This window comes from Trachypithecus francoisi, unplaced genomic scaffold (genome assembly GCF_009764315.1).
Source record: "Trachypithecus francoisi isolate TF-2019V2 unplaced genomic scaffold, Tfra_2.0 Lachesis_group4, whole genome shotgun sequence".
Lineage (NCBI taxonomy): Eukaryota > Metazoa > Chordata > Mammalia > Primates > Cercopithecidae > Trachypithecus > Trachypithecus francoisi.
In genome coordinates, this window is record NW_022681469.1 from 149,949,391 (window position 1) to 149,969,006 (window position 19,616).

At 41.2% G+C, this 19,616-nt stretch overlaps 1 protein-coding gene across 1 annotated transcript in view; it reads left to right on the top strand.

Moving 5' to 3' along the window:
- Positions 1-19,616, top strand: part of LANCL2 (LanC like 2) — a 68,677-nt gene that overhangs the window by 38,628 nt on the left and 10,433 nt on the right. The window contains exon 6 of the mRNA XM_033194506.1: positions 8,144-8,326. Coding sequence (XP_033050397.1) covers positions 8,144-8,326 — 183 coding nt within the window. The remainder of the gene's footprint in view (positions 1-8,143; positions 8,327-19,616) is intronic.

Genomic DNA, 19,616 nt, shown 5'->3' on the forward strand with positions numbered 1-19,616 from the left:
GGTTATGATTTTGTCTCTCAATCATCCCTGACACCTATTAAGTACTGACTCTTCTATCAGGCCAGTAGAGACCCCACACTAAACATTGTTTCAGGCTGTGCTTGGCTTGAGCATAAGCCTAGGGCTTCAGCCTAGCCTGTGGCCTATGTTCTCTTCCCTACAAGGCATAAAACCGCCTCTGCCATCACCTCCTCCTCCTTCTCCCCCTGCCTCCTCTACTTCTGTCCTGCCCACTGTTCCCTCCCCACCTTCTCCCTCCACCTCCCCTCCTTCTCCTTCTTTCTTCTTTTAAATTAAACTTTCTTTATTCTACAAAACTACAAAACTAGTAAGTCAAATGATGTGAATTAGAATTTAGATATCTTAGACTGGAAAACCTATATATTACTTTTTAAAATTTTACTTCAGATTCTTTTTATGTCTAATCTACCATATCATGTTCTCACTCACTAAAGGAAACTAGGAAATTCATGTCTACACAGGATTAAAACTTTTTCTAGGTATTATTTGTCTTTCTTTATTGTTGTAGAAAGTAAAACATGCATATATGCATATAGTTCATTTTCTGAATTTACTTTCTTTTTTTGTTTTGTTTTGAGACGAAGTCTCGCTCTGTCACCCAGGCTGGAGTGCAGTGGCGTGATCTCAGCTCACTGCAAGCTCCGCCCCCCCCAGGTTCACACCATTCTCCTGCCTCAGCCTCCAATGTAACTGGGACTACAGGCGCCCGCCACCAAGCCCGGCTCATTTTTTTTTTTTTTTTTTTTGTATTTTTAGTAGAGACGGGGTTTCACTGTGTTAGCCAGGATGGTCTCGATCTCCTGACACCTCGTGATCCGCCCGTCTCGGCCTCCCAAAGTGCTGAGATTACAGGCGTGAGCCACCGCGCCCGGCCTTTTTTTTTTTTTTTTTTTTTGAGACGGAGTCTTGCTTTGTTGCCCGGGGTGGAGTGCAGTGGCGCCATCTCAGCTCACTGCAACCTCTGCCTCCCGGGTTCAAGCCATTCTCCTGCCTTAGCCTCCTGAGTAGCTGGGATTACACGCATGCAATACCACACTTGGCTAATTTTTGTGTTTTTAGTAGAGATGGGATTTCGGCATATTAGCCAGGCTGGTCTTGAACTCCTGGCCTCTGGTGATCCATCCGCCTCAGCCTTCCGAAGTGCTGGGATTACAGGCATGTGAATTTTCTTCATGATGCAGGTACACGCTTTCAAAGTAACCAGAATTCCATATCTCATTTTAAAATGGCACTGTTATTTTGAACCGTTAGATTTTGTATATGTGTTAGGGTTCTCCAGAGAAACAACCAATAGGAGATAAATACTATATTTGAGATGGGATTTCTTATAGGAATTGGCTTATGCAACTGTGGAGGCCCAGAAGCCCCATGATCTGTCGCAGGCTTGAGACCCAGGGATACTGGGGCTGTAACTCCACTCCGAGTCAGAAGACTGAGACCCAGGGGAGCCAAATCCCAGTCCAAGGGCAGGAGGAGACTGTTGCCCTGGTTGAAGCTGGCAGGCAGGAAGGAGCATATGTTTTCTTTCTCTGCCTTTGTTCCTGTTCAGGCCTTGGATGGACTGGATGAGGCGCACCCACTTTGGGGACGGCCATCTGCCTGACTGAGTCTACCATTCAATGCTAATCTCATCTGGAAACACCCTTTGAGACACACCCAGACACCATGTTTAATTTGACACATAAAATTAACTATCGGCCGGGCGCCGTGGCTCAAGCCTGTAATCCCAGCACTTTGGGAGGCCGAGACGGGCGAATCACCAGGTCAGGAGATCGAGACCATCCTGGCTAACACGGTGAAACCCCGTCTCTACTAAAAAATACAAAAAACTAGCCGGGCGAAGTGGTGGGCGCCTGTAGTCCCAGCTACTTGGGAGGCTGAGGTGGGAGAATGGCATAAACCCGGGAGGCGGAGCTTGCAGTGAGCTGAGATCCGGCCACTGCACTCCAGCCTGGGGGACAGAGCGAGACTCCGTCTCAAAAAAAAAAAAAAAAATTAACTATCATACTGTATTCTGTATTTTCCCAGAAAAAATGTTTTAACAGTGGTTCAGGAATTTTTTGTGTGTGTGTGTGAGACGGGGTCTCAGATTGCAGTGGCACAATCTCGGCTCACTGCAAACTGCATCTCCCAGGTTTAAGCAATTCTCCTGCCTCAGTCCCCCAAGTAACTGGGATTACAGGCCGCCATCACGCCCGGCCGCAACTTTTTTTTTAATGCTAACTCCCTTAGGGGAACATAGTAATGTAAGAACCATGCCAGTGTCGTTCATGTGTTTAGGCCGATTTTGCTGTATATTAGGGACTTCCTTGGGAGTAATATAAATCATAAAATTTTCCCTTGATCTGTTTTTAAAGTGAAGAACGTGGAACACTATATAGTAAGTACTTGACTTAGAGATTGAGCCAGGTTTTCTTTCAAGATTCTTAGGCAGTGGTGTGGTGGAGCCTGCAGGGGAGCTGCCTACATCTCTTCCCTGATGCATGATTCGTGGCTGTTGTCAGTGCAGAATGACGGTTCAGAAATGTGGAAAGGAGGGCTTTGTTTCTCATACTGGGTTGCAGCCTGCAGGGTGGCCATTCTGGTGGCTAATCGTAGCCTTGGGCTAGAAGCCAGAAACAGATATTCTGAGGGAGTGGAAAGGGAGCAGGAACGTATGCCAAGCCAGGTGGCCGAATGTATGTATTCGGTGAGCTGCAGGAGGAGTGGAGTATTTGCTAGAGAAATGTGTGCCTGCACAGTTGGGCTTCATGCTCCTTGAGACCCATGTTCAGAAAATGGTGGCATGAGCGGGATCTGAGGGTAGCGTTTTCGGCCCTCTGAGTCAAAAGGTGTGAAGCAGAGGAACAAAACCCCTCCCTGCGTGTCCTCCATAGGCTGGCCAGAGCCTCCCTGGCGCCTTCTTAGGGGCAAGTGCTGGCTGCTTGGGTTGTTGAAGCCGCAGAAGATGGGGGAGCAGTCAGGTGGTTGTCACTGCCAGTGCAGTCTGCTGAAAGGGCTGGTTTCCGCTTAGTCCTTAGGGCAGAAAGTCTCATGCGGTCAGCACGGGAGGGGCAGAGCAGGGTGAGCCCCACCTCTTAGCCTGTCATGACTGGTAGCTTAGTTTCAAGGTTGCCTCAGGCTTCCTCGGCCAAGAAAGGGTCTGCTCAGTGAGTTGGGGGCTTAGAATTTGGTTCTTATTTCTCATTGTCTGGTAGTTTAGTCATGTAAAAGTAGTAGTTTCAACTGGAGAGTGTCATTGGAAGGCTATCAGAACAATATATGCAAAAACTCTTAAAATATCACTTAAAAAGAACTCCACTTTCATGATAGAATAAAAACAGTTCTCTTGAAAATCATCTCCAAACAGCCAGAAAAACAACAAAAGAGAAACCAAAGTTACTTGATGAAGCTAGGGGACATCTGGAGCTCCAGCTGCAAACCTGTAAACTGGAGCAGGTGAAAGAATGACAGCTGACCTGCTGGGATGAAAGATGGTGTCAGTGCCCGAGGGGGAGGGTGCCCACAAGAAGCAAGTCCGTTTGTTCCACAGAACCCCAGAACTCAGGAGCAGAAAGCGCCATGTCCCCAGTAGGCAGTGCCACACATGGGCTTAGGTGGCGCTCTGGCACAGGAGGCTTCTTTGAGCATGTGCAGTGGTTGGACCTCTGTGAGAACCTACACCCAGCACAGGGAGGGAACTGCCTATCCTTCAACTCGTGCTGGAGACAACAGGAGCTAGGTCTGGAAAAACTGACTAGGCTCTTTTCGCTTCGGGAAAGCCAGATGTAGAAGAGAGCTGGAGTGAAGCACAGAACTAAAAATAGGGGGAGAGAATGAGTGTCCATGGTCCAGGGTGAGACTGCCTCTCTGTCACCTCCAGCCTCAGGCACCGTCACCTCTCCTTCACCCCAAGGGGCAGCACCACCTCCACCCCACTCGGGACTTGAAGTCACTTCTGGAGAAACAAGTAGCTCAGATAAAAGTTTCATAAGTACAGGTATTTGAAAGCCCCCATTAAAACGTTAGTCTGCCATCCGTGATGGTTAATTTTATGTGTCAACTTGGCTGATCCCTGGTGCCCAGACGTGGTCAGACATTATTCTGGATGTTTCTTTGAGGGCGTTTTTGAATGAGATTTACATAAGTTGGTGGATTTGAGTGAAGCCAGCTGCCCCATAGGATGTGAGTGGGCCTTGTCCAGACAGTTGAAGGTCTGACTAGAACAAAATGCTGGACCCCCAGGCAAGAGATTCTCCAGCACTTTGCTTTCAGACTCCAGCTGCAGCTCCTTCCTGAGTCTCCAACTTGCTGGCCACCCCAGGCAGTTTGTGGACTCATGAAGCCTCTGCAGCTAGTTCCTTGGAGTGAATCTCTTTCTCTACTTTTATTCATCCTGTTGGTCTACTTCTTTGGAGACCCCGGCAATCCCCCATCCAGCCACTCCACAGTGATTCCCACCATTCTGCAGTCCCTCCTATGCACTGAGGGCAGCCAGGAGCTGTGCCTTATGCATGAGCACAGACCAGTAGCTGATGAGCAGACACGGCAGAAAAGCCCCAACTTGAAAGGTGGAGACCTGAACAAGTAGAAATAAAAACAAAGAGAAAGCAGGAAGTGGAAGAAAGCTTTGAAGAAATAATAATTCATAATTAATATCCTCAGGGAAATAAGAGATGCTGTTGCATCCAAGAAACAGGAAACATTTGATGGAAAAAGAGAGCTCTTGAAAATAAAAAGTATAATAGCTGAATTTTTAATAAATTCATGAAAATGTTTTGGAATCAAAGTCAAATATCTTAGAAAGCGGGCAGAAATAGACAATGGGAGAGGAAAATGTAAGAAAGTAAGAGGATTAATCCAGGAGGTTCAGCATGTGACTAATGGGAGACCTAGTGAGGAAGAACACACAATAGGAGGGAGGAAAATAACACAAGAATATGCTCCAGAAATGAGGGACATAGGCTGGGTGCTGTGGCTCGTGCCTATAATCCCAGCACTTTGGGAGGCCAAGATGGGCAGATCACTGAGGTCAGGAGTTTGAGACCAGCCTGGCCAATACAGTGAAACCCCATCTCTACTAAAAACATATAAAAAATTAGCTGGGCGTGGTAGTGGGCACCCATAATCCCAGCTACTTGGGAGGCTGAGGCAGGAGAATCGCTCAAACCCAGGAGGCAGAGGTTGCAGTGAGCCGAGATCATGCCACTGCACTCCAGCCTGGGCAACCATGCGAGACCCCGTCTCCAAAAAAAAAAAAAGAAAGAAATGAGGGACATAGTTGCATATTGGAAAGACCTACCAGGTTTCTACACAATGAATGGAGACAGACAAATCCACATCATGCCCGTCATTGTGAAAGCTTAAGATAAAGGAATAAAGAGACAGTGCTTAAAACATTAGACAAGAAATAGCCACGTGTAGCAGCGTGCACCTGTAATCCCAGCTACTCGGGAGGCTGAGGCAGAAGAATTGCTTGAACCCGGGAGGCAGAGGTTGCAGTGAGCCGAGATCATGCCACTGCACTCCAGCCTGGGTGACAGTGAGACTCCTTCTCAAAAAAAGAAAAAAGAAAAAAAAATTTTAGAGTGAAAAAGGTTATGTACAAAGTCCAAAAATGGCATTGGACTTTGCAACAGTTTCACTGTAGCTAAAAGATAAATGGAAATGACTTCCAAGTTTTGAGTAAAAATGATTTCCAACATTGCATTCTGCCCAGAAAGTTACCAATTAAATGTGGAGTAGAGCAAAGACTGTTTAAAACATCCCATTCCCCTGTACTCCATCTCAGGAAGCTACTGGAGTGTGGTGTCTACCACAACAAGGGAGTGCTCTAAGAAAGAGGATCAGATCCAGGGAAGAGGGGCTACCCAAACAAGAGAGGGAGCAGAATCCCCAGGAAGTTGACAGGTGCAAGTCCCAGGACAGCAGTGGCACAGAAGACCTGGAAAGCAGCCGATAATGGAGAGTTGCCTCCAGGGAAAACAAAGTCATAGTAGATTTGACCATGTGGAAAATCTTACCGAGAGACTTTTTACGGAGCTGTTGGTGGGTATGAAAGAGCTTAGGTACTGGTTTAAAGAACACTAAGCAAATAAAATGTTAGAAAGTTACTCCAAGAAAAACTAAAAGGTGTAAAAGAATATCTAATTCAGTATATTTACTGTTTCAGGAGCAAATAATATTTGCATAATATAGTCTGTAAAGAACACAGGATTATGGATGGTGAGCAGAGTGAAATTCTCCTGGGAAGATTAGAGGAAGGAAAGTGTCCCTCATCTGCCACAAGGGGAAGCATAGAATCAGTGACTCAGGGCACAGCCGTGCATGGATTGTTTAGAAATACCGTGGTAATATGAATAAGCAGCTAACAACCACCACAACAAAAAGGAACTCAGTTGTGTCCTAGGAAGGACATGCTCTGTTGGTCTTTGAATTAAGCTCCTCAACATTTTTTGACTTTTTAAAGTGGTTCTATATTTATTACCTGTAAGAAAGTAATTTTAAAAGTACCATGTAGCCTTTTGGAAATAAACTTCATGACCTATAGTTTTTAAAAAGCTAATACATTCTCTAAGTGTGTATCAGGAAAAACACCTAAAGATTTTCTACTAAATATAGTTTTATTTCAATGAAATTTAGAAGTATTGATATTCCTTAAATTATCTTTCCTTTATTTTTAATAAAATTAACTTTTTGTTGAAGAAATGAGGTTTTTTATTCTGTAGGAGAAGATGTCATGTTGTAAACTTTGGTGGTTATGGAATGATGAGAATTTAAAGCAATGCAATATTTTATTTCAGTTTTGAGAGTACTTTACATCACCCCTGCCATTTGCCACCAAAGCCAAATGAAAAATCAGTGGCCAGAGACAGGTTCTCTATCTCAGACTTCACCAATATGCAGATTTATGTGGTACTAACATGTCACTTTAAAGATATTGTGTGGTGTTAATATGTCACCCTAAGACGTTCTGTAGTGCTAATATGTCACCCTAAGACGTTTGTGTGGTGCTAACCCGTCACTCTAAAGATGTCATGTGTTGCTAATGTGTCACCCTAAAGAGATTGTGTGGCATTAACATGTCACTCTAAGGATGTCATGTGGTGCTAACATGTCACCCTAAAGACGTGAGGTGTTAACATGTCACCCTAAGATTTTGTGTGTACGCTGTCATTCTAAGGATGTCATGTAGTGGTGACATGTCACCCTGAGACGTTGTGTGATATTAGCATGTCAGTCTGAAGTCATTGTGTGGCATTAACGTATCACCCTAAAGTCATTTTGTGGCATTAACATGTCACCTTAAAGACATTGTGTGGCACTAACATGTCACCCTAAGATGCTGTGTGGGCTGGCATGCCACCCTAAGACGCTCACTTAGCTCAGCCTTGCCATCTGACTCTTCTCACCAGGTTTTTTCATGGGAATCTGTACAGTAACTTGAGACTATTTGAATGTTTTAAGTCCTTTTAAAAAAACAATGCCTCAAAATTTGCAAATATTTTCCAAATACGTTTTTAGTCTTAGTCCCTGTAGTAAAACTTAAACACAAACTCAATAATGAATTCTAGTAGGTAACATTTAATGAGTACCTTCAGTTAGTAAAAGCCAGTATCGCCACAAATTGTTGGATGAAGGAGTGAGGCATGCATTTTTTTCTCCTTTTTTCCTTACAAACGCCTTAGGAGTTGAGTACTATGATTATTCTATTTTAGAGATAAAGAGACTGAGGTTAAATAATTTGGCTGAGTAACAAAGCCAGTATATAGATTTGGGAGAAGAGGGGTACCTGGCCTTTCTAGAAGGGGTGAGCCCCGTGGAAGGGTATCAAGTATTCATATTTTAACAAAGCAAAGCAACAAAACAAAACCTACCTACTCCTAGGTTCACTTGCCATTTAATCATTTCCTTTACTACTCATCCACCAAAGAGGAGACAAAATACATTATAACACTGAGATTTCAAAAAGTTGAAACAAGTTCTGCCTAAGTCTTAAATAACCAGATAGTTGAATTAATTCTGACTTTTATGTGCTCTTTTGTTTTCCATGTAATTGATGTTTTATTTTGTTAGCCGTGATACAATGTAAAAGAAATAACTTCAGAAAAATAATTTGTGTTTTATTTTTGTTTGTTTAAAGCCAGCAGCAAAAGTGGACCAAGAAACTTTGACAGAAATGGTGAAACCCAGTATTGATTACGTGCGCCACAAAAAATTCCGATCTGGGAATTACCCATCATCGTTAAGCAATGAAACAGACCGGCTGGTGCACTGGTGCCACGGTGCCCCGGGGGTCATCCACATGCTTATGCAGGCGTACAAGGTCAGTGCTTCCACTGTCACGGCCATCCCCTGTGTGGGGAGCCAGGTTTCCCTGTCAGGTTTTTGGTCTTGCTTTGGTAAGGCCATTTGACTGTACACTAAAAACCTTTTAGAATGAATGTTTTTACAAAATAAAGTCTTTGTATTTTACCACTCATCACTACTGCCATTAGTGCTGCAAGTCTGTGTGTGTGTGTATGTGATTGTGTGTGTTAACAGGGTTTATATTCATGTGTAAAAGAAAACGTAGATGACAGCAGTGATGAGATGATTTTTGTTCTAATGAGTATGGGTATCCAGTAAAGTAGTGGATAGGATTATAACCAAAGTGCTTGTTTGTTCATTTTCACATCATTTTATTTTCTTGCTTGAATAAGCCTTTATTGCTGGATTATTAATAATAATAATGATTGTACAAGAGCTTTTGAGTTTAAAATTGTTATATTATTCTCAAGACATAGGTGGTACTCAAATTTGTATACATCTGGGGTACTATAGGAAAATAGGCTGAACCTTCACTGGTTAATTCTAGTAGGCTTTAAATATGTTTGGGCACGATATTAAGAACGCTATTGATTTCTTCCTGGACTAAGATTTATCATATAAGTTGAAAACCAGTAATGCTTCTTTTGTAATTTTATTTTTATTTAATACATCTGTATTTGTAATAATTGATGTTGGAGATTGTTGCTCATACATCAGAGTATACAACTGTAACACAATGATTGCTCTGTTCAACACAGTATTTTGGCCAGTTCTCTTTGTTTAGGATAGATAGATGAAATTAATGGAGCAGAACTCATATCTCTACCTGGAAATAATAAGAATTGATACCTGAGTCATTTTTATTTTTTCTTTACGGCCACCATAATAAATTACTCAGAAAAATTATGGAGAATTATCTCTCATGATTTAGGCTAATTTGTCAGAAATTTTTAGTCCTCCTACAACACCACCAAAAATATTCAAATCATATCTAAAATATGATCATTCAAGAAAACAATTCAGAAAGTTATGACGTTTGGTCACAGTGAAACACGATGAAATGTATTTTTTGAAAATAACATGTATCTTCCTAACAGTACCCTCACTTTTACATTAAAACATAGTTCTGTTCAAATCACTGCCTCCCTTTTTTAGAGTTTTGGAGAAGTTATAACTTCAGTGTCATAGAGAGACGTCTGTAATATAAATGTCCAACAATAACGTGTGAGCACAATATTGACTGTACAGACGGGGGCCCTCTGATACTTAAAACAGATGTATAACTGCTAAAACGTGGAAGCTCCTTTTTGTCAAACTCCTTTTCCCTTCATGTGAAAGAGGCTCAGCCGACACAGCTGGTTGTTCTTGGTGGCTGATCTCTGCTGCCGGGTGTACTTTTCCAGTCTGTTTCAGCAGAGCCCTGTGGAGAGCAAGCAGGTGCCAGGAACCAGGCTATCCTGTGGGGACCCTTCCTCCTGGGCCGTTTCATTTTCATGAGTTCTGCTGACAGTGGCCACCATCTGTTTTCACCACTGCTGGCCACTTGGGAGCAAGCCAGCATGGCTCTGCCACTGACAGGCTGCAGGTGGCTGCGGCCAGCTCCTCCTGGCAGGGCTTCTGCACAGAATACCATTCAAACACCTTGCCTTGCCCTGTTGGTTCCAAAACAAATTTCTCTCCTCCAGGAAGCGTAGAGCCAAAGATGTCAAGATCCCATACTTAGTCTTTAAAACGTAATTGTGTCCTCTACATTAAGATTCTTGAACATGAGGAACAAGGAGGAATATCAGAATCTTCTGGGGTAGGAAGGCATCAGTGGTAATTTAAAAAAGCATATATATTTTATATTTCAAAATGGCTAGAAGAGAAGATTTGAAATGTTCCCAGCATAAATAAATGATAAATACTCAAGCTAATGGACATCCTGAATACCCTGACTTGGTCATTACACATTATGTGCATGTATATCACATGCACCCATAAATATGTACAATTATTATATATCAACGAAAAATTTAAAACGGAAAAAGCATATGTAATATGGTCTTACAATTGGGGGTAAAAATACATCCTCTTCATAGTATAAACTACAGAAAATAAGTGTAGACTGAAGGTCTCTGCCAGCGGGGAAACAGACCATGTGCTGCGGAGTCCGCACATCTGTTTGCATCCCTGAGTGGAGGGTGGGGTTTGTGTTTGACCAAGGCAGGGCGGGTGCGGTGGGGGAGGCAAAGCTAGGGAAGCACAGCTCCACACTGTTTTCTCTCAAGTTACAGTTAAATTGAGAGGGCCTCCATTTATTAAAGCCGTCTCTTAAAATTAGGTAGGAAATGTTCAAGTTTTTTGTAATAACAAGTGCTAACATTTTCTTCTCCTGGCATATGAAGTCCTGAGTTGTTCAGGTGTGCTGATGAAGGTGTAAAGCGTTCAAGTACTTGAAAAAATATTATTAATTATCCTTTACAAAGAAAACAGTAAGTTCAGTCCAGACTCACAGAATTTATTTTCCCTCCCTGTAGATGCTCATCATGTGTTAGTATTTAGTAGGGTATACTCTTCTGTGTAGGAACGTGTATTACTTGTTAATTTAAAGTTATATGGTGTTTTAGATGACCTTAAAATGTAAAGGTTTGGCCAGGTGCCATGACTCACACCTGCCATCCCAGCACTTTGGGAGGCCAAGGCAGGAGGGTTGCTTGAGCCCAGGAGTTGGAGACCAGCCTGGCAACATGGCAAAACCATGTGTCTACTAAGAAGAAAAATACAAAACTTACCTGTGTGCAGTGGCACGTACCTGTAGTCCCAGGTACCTGGGAGACTGAGGTGGAAGGATGGCTTGAGCCTGGGAGGCGGAGGTTGCAGTGAGCTATGATCATGCCACTGCACTCTAGCCTTGGTGACACAGCAAGATCCTGCCTCAAAAAGAAAGAAAAGAAAGAAAGAAAGAAAAGAAAAAGAAAAGGGCAAGATTTTAACAATATTCTACATTGTATTAGGAATTGTATTAATTGTGAATGATTTTCTAACAAATTACATCTGTGCACATCCAGTTACAACTGGAAGCTATTTTGATGAGTAGTTACAGCCAGCTCTTGATTATCTGACAAAAAATCATGGGTAATGGTGGCAATTCTTCCTTCTGTTCACGTTTTGAGCCCTAGGGCATCAGCAATTTGTGTGGGTTTAGCCGCTGTAAACAAATACATTTGTTAAATGAGATTGTATTTGGAAAGGTAAATGTGATGTCCAAAAAAAGCATGTAACACCCCCACCAGAGTAACACCAGTGTAGTCCTTAGATGCTGAACTGAATTTGGCAGCAGCCACAGCATCACTGCTTATGCCCACACACCTACCCTGGGAAGCCCCAGATAGAACTGCATTGAGAGTGCCCCCTGATGACCAACTATTGTATATATGTCAGAAAATGCTTTCATACAAATTCTGTTCTCGAAGCTTGTTTGCAAGTTGGTTATTTGAAACATGGAAAGTTTTTCAACAGGTATCAGAATTACTTGAAAATATTTTTCTGAACTATACTTTTTTCCCCCTTACTCAAGATTCTGATACCTTCCTAATTTTAAGCATCACTTAAATAAATGTACCATAGTTTGTCATTGTTTTTCTTTCTTTTTTTTTTTTATTTGAGACACAGTCTCACTCTTTCCCCCAGGTTGGAGTGCAACCTTTGCCTTCTGGGTTGGCTCACTGCAACCTTTGCCTTCTGGGTTCAAGCGGTTCTCGTGCATCAGCCTCCCGAGTAGCTGGGATTAGAGGTACACGTCACCATGCCTGGCTAATTTTTTGTACTTTTAGTAGAGACAGGGTTTCACCATGTTGCCCAGGCTAGTCTTGAACTCCTGACCTTAGGTGATCTGCTTGCCTTGGCCTCCCAAACTTCTGGGATTACAGGTATGAGCCACTGCGTCCGGCCAGTTTATCATTGTTTTTCATTGGTTTCCAGGTTTTGGCTGTTAGGAACAAGCTGCTATGAACATTCTTGCACAGGTCTGTCTGGAGACATATGTCTTCATTTCTTCTGGGTTAATATCTAGGAGTAGAATCACTGGATCGCAGGGTAGGTGTATGTTTAGTTTTAGAAATTGCCAGACTTTTCCCACAAGTTCTGGTTGTTCTGCATCTGCCAGCACTTGGTGTTAAAAGTCTTTTTAATTTGAATTATTTTGGTAGGTTTTCATTGTGGTTTATTTGTATCTTCCTGATTGACCAGGGTTGATTAATTTTTGCATGTGCTCATGGGTCAATTGTGTATCTTCTTTTGTTGAGTGTCTCTTCATATCTTCTTCTTCTTATTATTATTTTTTGAGACAGGGCCTTGCGCTGTCACCCAGGCTGGAGTGCAGTTGTGGATCTTGGCTCACTGCAGCCTCAACCTTTGGGGCTCAGGTGATCCTCCCACTTCAACCTCCCAAGTAGCTGGGACTACAGGCACGTGCCACCACACCTGGCTAAATCTTTTTATTTTTTGTAGGAGTCTTGCTTTGTTGCCCGGGCTGGTTTTGAACTCCTGGACTCAAGCAGTCTTCCTGCCTTGGCCTCCCAAAGTGCTGGAATTATAGGTGTGAGCCACTGTGCCCAGCCTGTCTCTTCATGTATTTTACCTACATTGTTTTATTTTATTTTTGTCTTTTTGCTATTTTTGTAAGAATTCTGTATATGTTCTGGTTAAAGTCCCCTCTGTCAGATATATATCTTACAAATATTTCTCCCTGTCTGTAGTTTGCCTAATCATATTCTTTATGGTATCTTTTTTTTTTTTTTTTTTTGAGACCGAGTCTTGCTCTGCCACCCAGGCTGGAGTGCAGTGGCCAGATCTCAGCTCACTGCAAGCTCCGCCTCCCGGGTTTACGCCATTCTCCTGCCTCAGCCTCCTGAGTAGCTGGGACTACAGGCGCCCGCCTCGTCGCCTGGCTAGTTTTTTGTATTTTTAAGTAGAGACAGGGTTTCACCGTATTAGCCAGGATGGTCTCGATCTCCTGACCTCGTGATCCGCCCGTCTCAGCCTCCCAAAGTGCTGGGATTACAGGCTTCAGCCACCGCGCCCGGCCCTATGGTATCTTTTAATAGAGTTGTAAATTTTGATAAATTCTATTTTTCAGTGTTTTCCTTTATGATAATTACTTTCTGTGTTTTGTCTAAGGAACCTTACCTACCCTCAGGTTATATAGATAATACTCTCCTTTAATCTTTATTGTTTTAGATTTTACCTTTAGGCCTGTGATCTATCTCAAATTAAGTTTTGGATATTACATGAGGTAACAAACGAGGTGGTTTTTTCTTTTAATCATAGGGATATCTGATTGTTCTGATACCTTTTGTGGAAAAGACATTTATTTTTCCCATTTGATTGATTTTGGTTCCTCTGTCAAAAATCAAATGACCTAATAAGCCTGGGTCTGTTTCTGGACTCTATTCAGTTACTTTGGCCTGTTTACCTACATGATATTACCATGTTATTTTTCTTATTCTGCATTTATTGTAAGTTTTGAGATCAGGTAACTTAAGACCTCTAACTTTATTCTTTTTCAGAATCACTTTGAATGTTCCAGGTCCTTTGTATTTTCATATAAGTTTTAGAGTCCATTGGTCAGCTTCTAAAAATGGAGCCTGTTGGAGCTGGGGCTACAGTCATGCACCACCATGCCTGGCTAATTTTTGTATTTTTTGTAGAGATGGGATTTCATCAGAGTGCATTTTTTGTAGGGATGGGAGTTATGAGTCAGAGTGCATTGAATCATTGAATCTCTAGATCCATTTGGGTAGAACTAACTGACATCTATTTTTTTGAGATGGAGTCTTGCTCTGTCGCCCAGGCTGGAGCACAGTGGCGTAATCTGAGCTCACTGCAATCTCTACCTCCCAGGTTCAAGCAATCTCCTGCCTCAGCTTCCTGAGTAGCTGGGATTACAAGTGCCCACCACCACACCCAGCTAATTTTTGTATTTTTAGTAGAGACGGGGGGTTTTACCATGTTGGCCAGGCAGGTCTTAAACTCCTGAACTCAAGTGATCTGCCCACCTTGGCCTCCCAAAGTGCTAGGATTACAGGCATGAGCCACTGTGCCTGGCTAGAACTGACATCTTAATAATGTTGAGTCCTTCTGCTCACAAATGTAATATATCTCTCCATTTATATTTTCTTTAATTTCTGTTAGTAGTGCCTTATAGTTTTTGCTGCACAGGTCTTACACATCTTTTGTTAAATTTATTCCTAGATATGTAATTTATTTACATTTTCCAATTATTTATTGCCAATATATAGAAATACAATTGTGGTTTTTTTTGGAGACAGAGTCTCACTCTGTTATCCAGGCTGAAGTGCAGTGGTGTGATCACAGCTCACTGCAGCCTCTACCTCCCAGGCTCAAGATATCCTCCTGCCTTAGCCAAGTAGCTGGGACTACAGGCATGCACCACCATGCCTGGCTAATTTTTGTATTTTTTGTAGAGATGGGATTTTGTCATATTGCCCAGGCTGGTCTCAAACTCCCAAGCTCAAGGGATCTGCCCACCTCAGTCTCCCAAAGTGCTGGGATTACAGGCTTGAGCCACTGTAACTGGCCACAGCTGCTTTTTGTATATTGACTTTATATTCTATGCTAGATTCATGTATCAGTTCTAGTAGCTTTTTTATAGCTTACTTGGGATTTTCTGTGTACACATATTGTATCTGTGAGTTTTCATTCTTTTCAATCTCTGTGCCTTTTATTTCCTTTACCTCTCTTATTACATTGGTTAGGATCTATAGTATAATATTGAATAGAAGTGGTCAGAGTGGACATCTTTGCTTTATTCACAGTGATAGAAAAAAACTTTAAATATTTCCCTATCAAGTGTACTTTTAACTGTTTTTCTTAGATGTCTTTTATCAGATTGAAGAAGTTTCCTTTTATTACTGGGTATCATGAAGGGGTGTTGAATTTTGTCATTTTTTTCCCTGGATTTATTCAAATGCTCCTATGGTTTTCCTCTTTTGTTTTATTGATATGGTGATTTTACATTGATTGGTTTTTAAAAGTTGAGTCGACCTTGCATTCCTAGTATAAACCTCACTTGGACATGATTTTTATCCTTTTCTTTTTATTAATATTCGTAGATTTGGTTTGCTAATATTTAAAGATTTTTATGTCTCTATTAGTGCATATTTTCTTTTTCTATAAAATCTTTGTTTTTATTAGGAATAGGGTATCAGGATTATGCTGGTCACATACATGAGTTGGAAAGTGTTTTCTCTTATTTTCAGAAAGATTTTGTGTACAGTTGGTGTTATTACTTGCTTAAATGTGTGTGGGAAAATTTTTTATTATGAAATCAATTTCATTAGTAGAATCATTTTGCATCAACTTTGATTAACTGTGTTTTTCAATATGTTTTCTCATTTTATCTAAGTTGTCAAATGTATTGGCATGTTACTCATATCTCATTTTTTTAATGTTTAATAAGGTCCAAAGTCTTTTATTCTTTTTTCTTTTCCTTTTTTTTTTTTTTTGAGGTAGAGTCTCGCCATTCCTCCCAGGCTGGAGTGCAGTGGCATGATCTTAGCTCACTGAAACCTCCGCCTCCCAGGTTCAAGCAATTCTCTTGCTGCAGCCTTCCATGTAGTTGCGATTCTAGACATGAGCTACCACGTTTGACTAATTTTTGTGTTTTTAGTAGAGACAGGGTTTCACCATGTAGGCCAGGCTGGTCTGCAACTCCTGACCTGAGGTGATCCACCTGCTTTGCCCTCCCACAGTGCTGGGATTACAGGTGTGAGCCACCACGCTGGCCTTTCTTTTATTCTTGATATTAGTAATTTATGTTTTTTCTCTCTCTCTTTCCTCAGTCTAGATAGCAGCTTTTTTGAAGTTTTATTGATCTTTTAAAGAAATAAACTTATAAATTTTAGCTTTATCTATTTTCTATTTCATTGATTTTTCTTCTTTTCTTTTTAAAACTTCCTTCTATGGGTCTGGGCCCAGTGGCTCACTCCTATAATTCCAGCAATTTTGGAGGCCAAGGTGGAGGATAGCTTGAGGCCACAAGTTCAAGACCAACCTGGGCAACATAGACCTCATCTCTACAAAAAATCCAAAATTATCTGGCCATGGTGGTGCCACTGCCCTCTAGCCTAGGCGACAGAGTAAGACCCTGTCATTAAAAACATAAAAAATAAAAATAAATAAAATTTATTTCTATGGACTTTAGATTTAGTTTGCTGTTTTCTAACTTTTTAAAGTGGAATCTTAGATTTTGTACCTTTCTTTTTTTCTAATACAAGCATTTAAAGCTTTACATTTTCCTCTAAGCACTATTTTAGCTCCATTCCCAAATATTTTATGTCTTGTTTTCATTTTCATTTAGTTTTAGATATTTCCTAATTACCCTTATGATTTCTCTTTTGATTCATGGGTTATTTAGAAGTGGGTTATATATTTTTCAGATATTTGAGAATTGTATAGATATTTTCATTGATTTCTGATTTAATTTCATTGTTACAAAACATATTATGTACGATTTAACATTTTAAAATTTACTTAGATGTATTTTATGGCTCAGTATTTAGTCTGTCTTGATGAATGTCCCACGTGCATTTGCATGGAATGTGTATTCTCTAGTTGTCAGGCATAGTGTGCTAGAAATGTCAGTTAGGCCAATGGTTGGATGTATTGTTCAGATCTTCAATTACAGAGGTCAGTGAACTTCCTGTAATGACCCGGACAGTAAATATTTTAGGCTTGCGGTCCATGTAATCTCAGCAACCACTCAGTTCTATCATTGTAGCACAAAAGCAGCCACAGCCAGTGTGTGAATGAACCATCATGACCACACTCCAGGGAACTTCGTTTACAGATCAGACTGTGTGGGCTTGTAGTGTGCTGACCCTCACAGATTTGTCTTCCATATTTGTTTCAGCTGTTTGTTTACTCAGTCATGGGAGGAGGAGTTTTACAGTCTCCCAGCTGTTTATTTTCTTCTCTTTAATTTTTTTACTGTTTGCTTCATGCATTTTGAGGCTCTGTCCTAATACATGTTTATGATGGTTATGTTTTCCTAATGAATTTACTCTTTTATCATCATGGAGTGTTCCTTTTATCTCTGGTAATATTCTTTGTCTTGAAATGTACTTTGTCTGATATTAATGCAGCTGCTCCAGCATTTTATAATTACTGTTTGCGTAACACATATTTTTGCTTTCAGCCTGTGTGGGACTTGTGTTATAGCTAGTCTAATAATCCCAGTGTTGTAATTGGAATTAGTTCATATATATTTAATATAATTATTGATGCGATTGGATTCAGCTCTGCCATTTAAAATTTTTTTTAAATTACATTTTGTGTTTTTCCTCCCTCTGTTTTTTCTTTCCTGCTTTTTTCTTTTTTCTTTTTTTTTTTTTAGGGAGGTAGAGAGATTAGTTGGAAATTTTTTAGGATTCTCTTTTAATTTTTCTGTTGACTCTTTTTTTTTTGAGATGGAGTCTCGCTTTGTCACCCAGGCTGAAGTGCAGTGGTGAGATCTCAGCTCACCGCAACCTCCGCCTCCCAGGTTCAAGCAATTCTCCTGCCTCAGCCTCCTGAGTAGCTGGGACTACAGGCACGTGCCACCATGCCCAGCTGGCTAATTTTTGTATTTTTGGTAGAGATGGGATTTTACCGTGTTGGCCAGGCTGGTCTCAAACTCCTGACCTCAGGTAATCCGCCCGCCTCAGCCGTCATAAGTGGTGGGATTACAGGTGTGAGCGCCACCGTGCCTGGGCCTCTGTTAACTCTTTAACTGTATCTATTTGCATATTTTTTTTACTAATGCTACAGGGGTTGCAATATATATCCTTAACTTTTCATAATGTCCTTAGAGTTAACACTGAGCCACTTCACATAAACTGTAAGAAACTCATAGGCAGGTGGTTCTGCTTACTCCAGAGCTTTGCACTGTATCTGCCATATTTATAAAATCTACGAATGTTGTAAACCACTGATATAATGTTAGAATTTTTGCCTCACTGTGTTGCCCAGGCTAGTCTCGAACTCCTGGGCTTAAGTGATCCTTCTGTTTCAGCCTCCTAAAGTGCTGGGATTACAGGTGTGAACTACCATGGCTGGCCAGAAATTTTGCTTTAAATAGCCATGAATATTTTATTTTAATTGATACAAGCAAAAACGATAGTTTTGTTATTTATTTATGTATTGCCCATTTTTAGTGGTCTTTGTTTCTTCCTGAAGATCCTGATTTCTATCCGGTATTATTTCTTTCATCCTGTAGAATTTTACTTAGCATAGGTTTGGTGACAACAAATTGATTTTCATTTGTCTTAAATTTGTTTTTATTTCACCTTTATTCTTAAATACATCTTTGCTGGATGGGGAATTCTAGGTTGACTTTTTTTCTTTTCGGTGCTCTAAAGGCATTGTTCCGTCATCGTCCACCTCTGTTGTTTCCAAGTCATTCTTTGCACTGTTCTCTTGTATGGAACGTGTGCTTTTTCTCTACAGGCTTTCACGGTTTCCTCTTAATTTTTGGTTTTTAATAGTTTAACTGTCACGTGCCTAGATGTATTTGTATTTATCGTGCTTAAGATCCTTTGAACTTGAACTTGTAAACGTGTATCTTTTAGTACACTGGGTGACTGGCACCTCTTTTCCTACAGGTTCCTGAGGCTTTTGTTTTCTAGATTTCTTGTTCTTCTCTGTAATTAGGATTAGATGATTGCTATTTCCCTGTTTTTGTATTCACTCATGATTTCTTCTGTTGTGTCCAGCCTGCTCGTAAACCCACCCAGCGAGTTTTGTAATTTTACCTATTGATGTTTTTCTAGGTCCAGAATATTCCTTTGTTTCTGTCTTATTCTGCCTTTCTCTTCTGAGGGTTCACTGATGATGAGTATAGTTCCCTTTTCATCTTTGAAGATATTTCTAGTAACTGCCTAAAACCCTTGTCTCTATTTCTGATGTTTGAGTCGTCTTGGGATCCCTCCGTTTTGTAGCATGGGCAGACAGGCCCGGGTTGGGTGCTGCAGCTGGCCTGAAGTCACAGCCTGCCGTGGTGGAACAGGGACTCTAGCCCTGCGTCTGACTGACTCCAGAGCCCTCGGGTTTTCCTTTGCATTGTGCTGTCTTTCTGCACTTTCTGTCCTGTACTGCCCAGGGAAACTTACCATTTTGGGGAGGTAATGTGGATAAGTACGTGCATTTTGTAGCCCATGTATGATTGCTGTAATACAATGTGGAGAAGATGAATCTGTGATTAAGTCCAGGAGCTCTTTCTGTAGTTCTGAATTCTCGGATGTCTCGCTGTTAGAAATAGCTGTTTG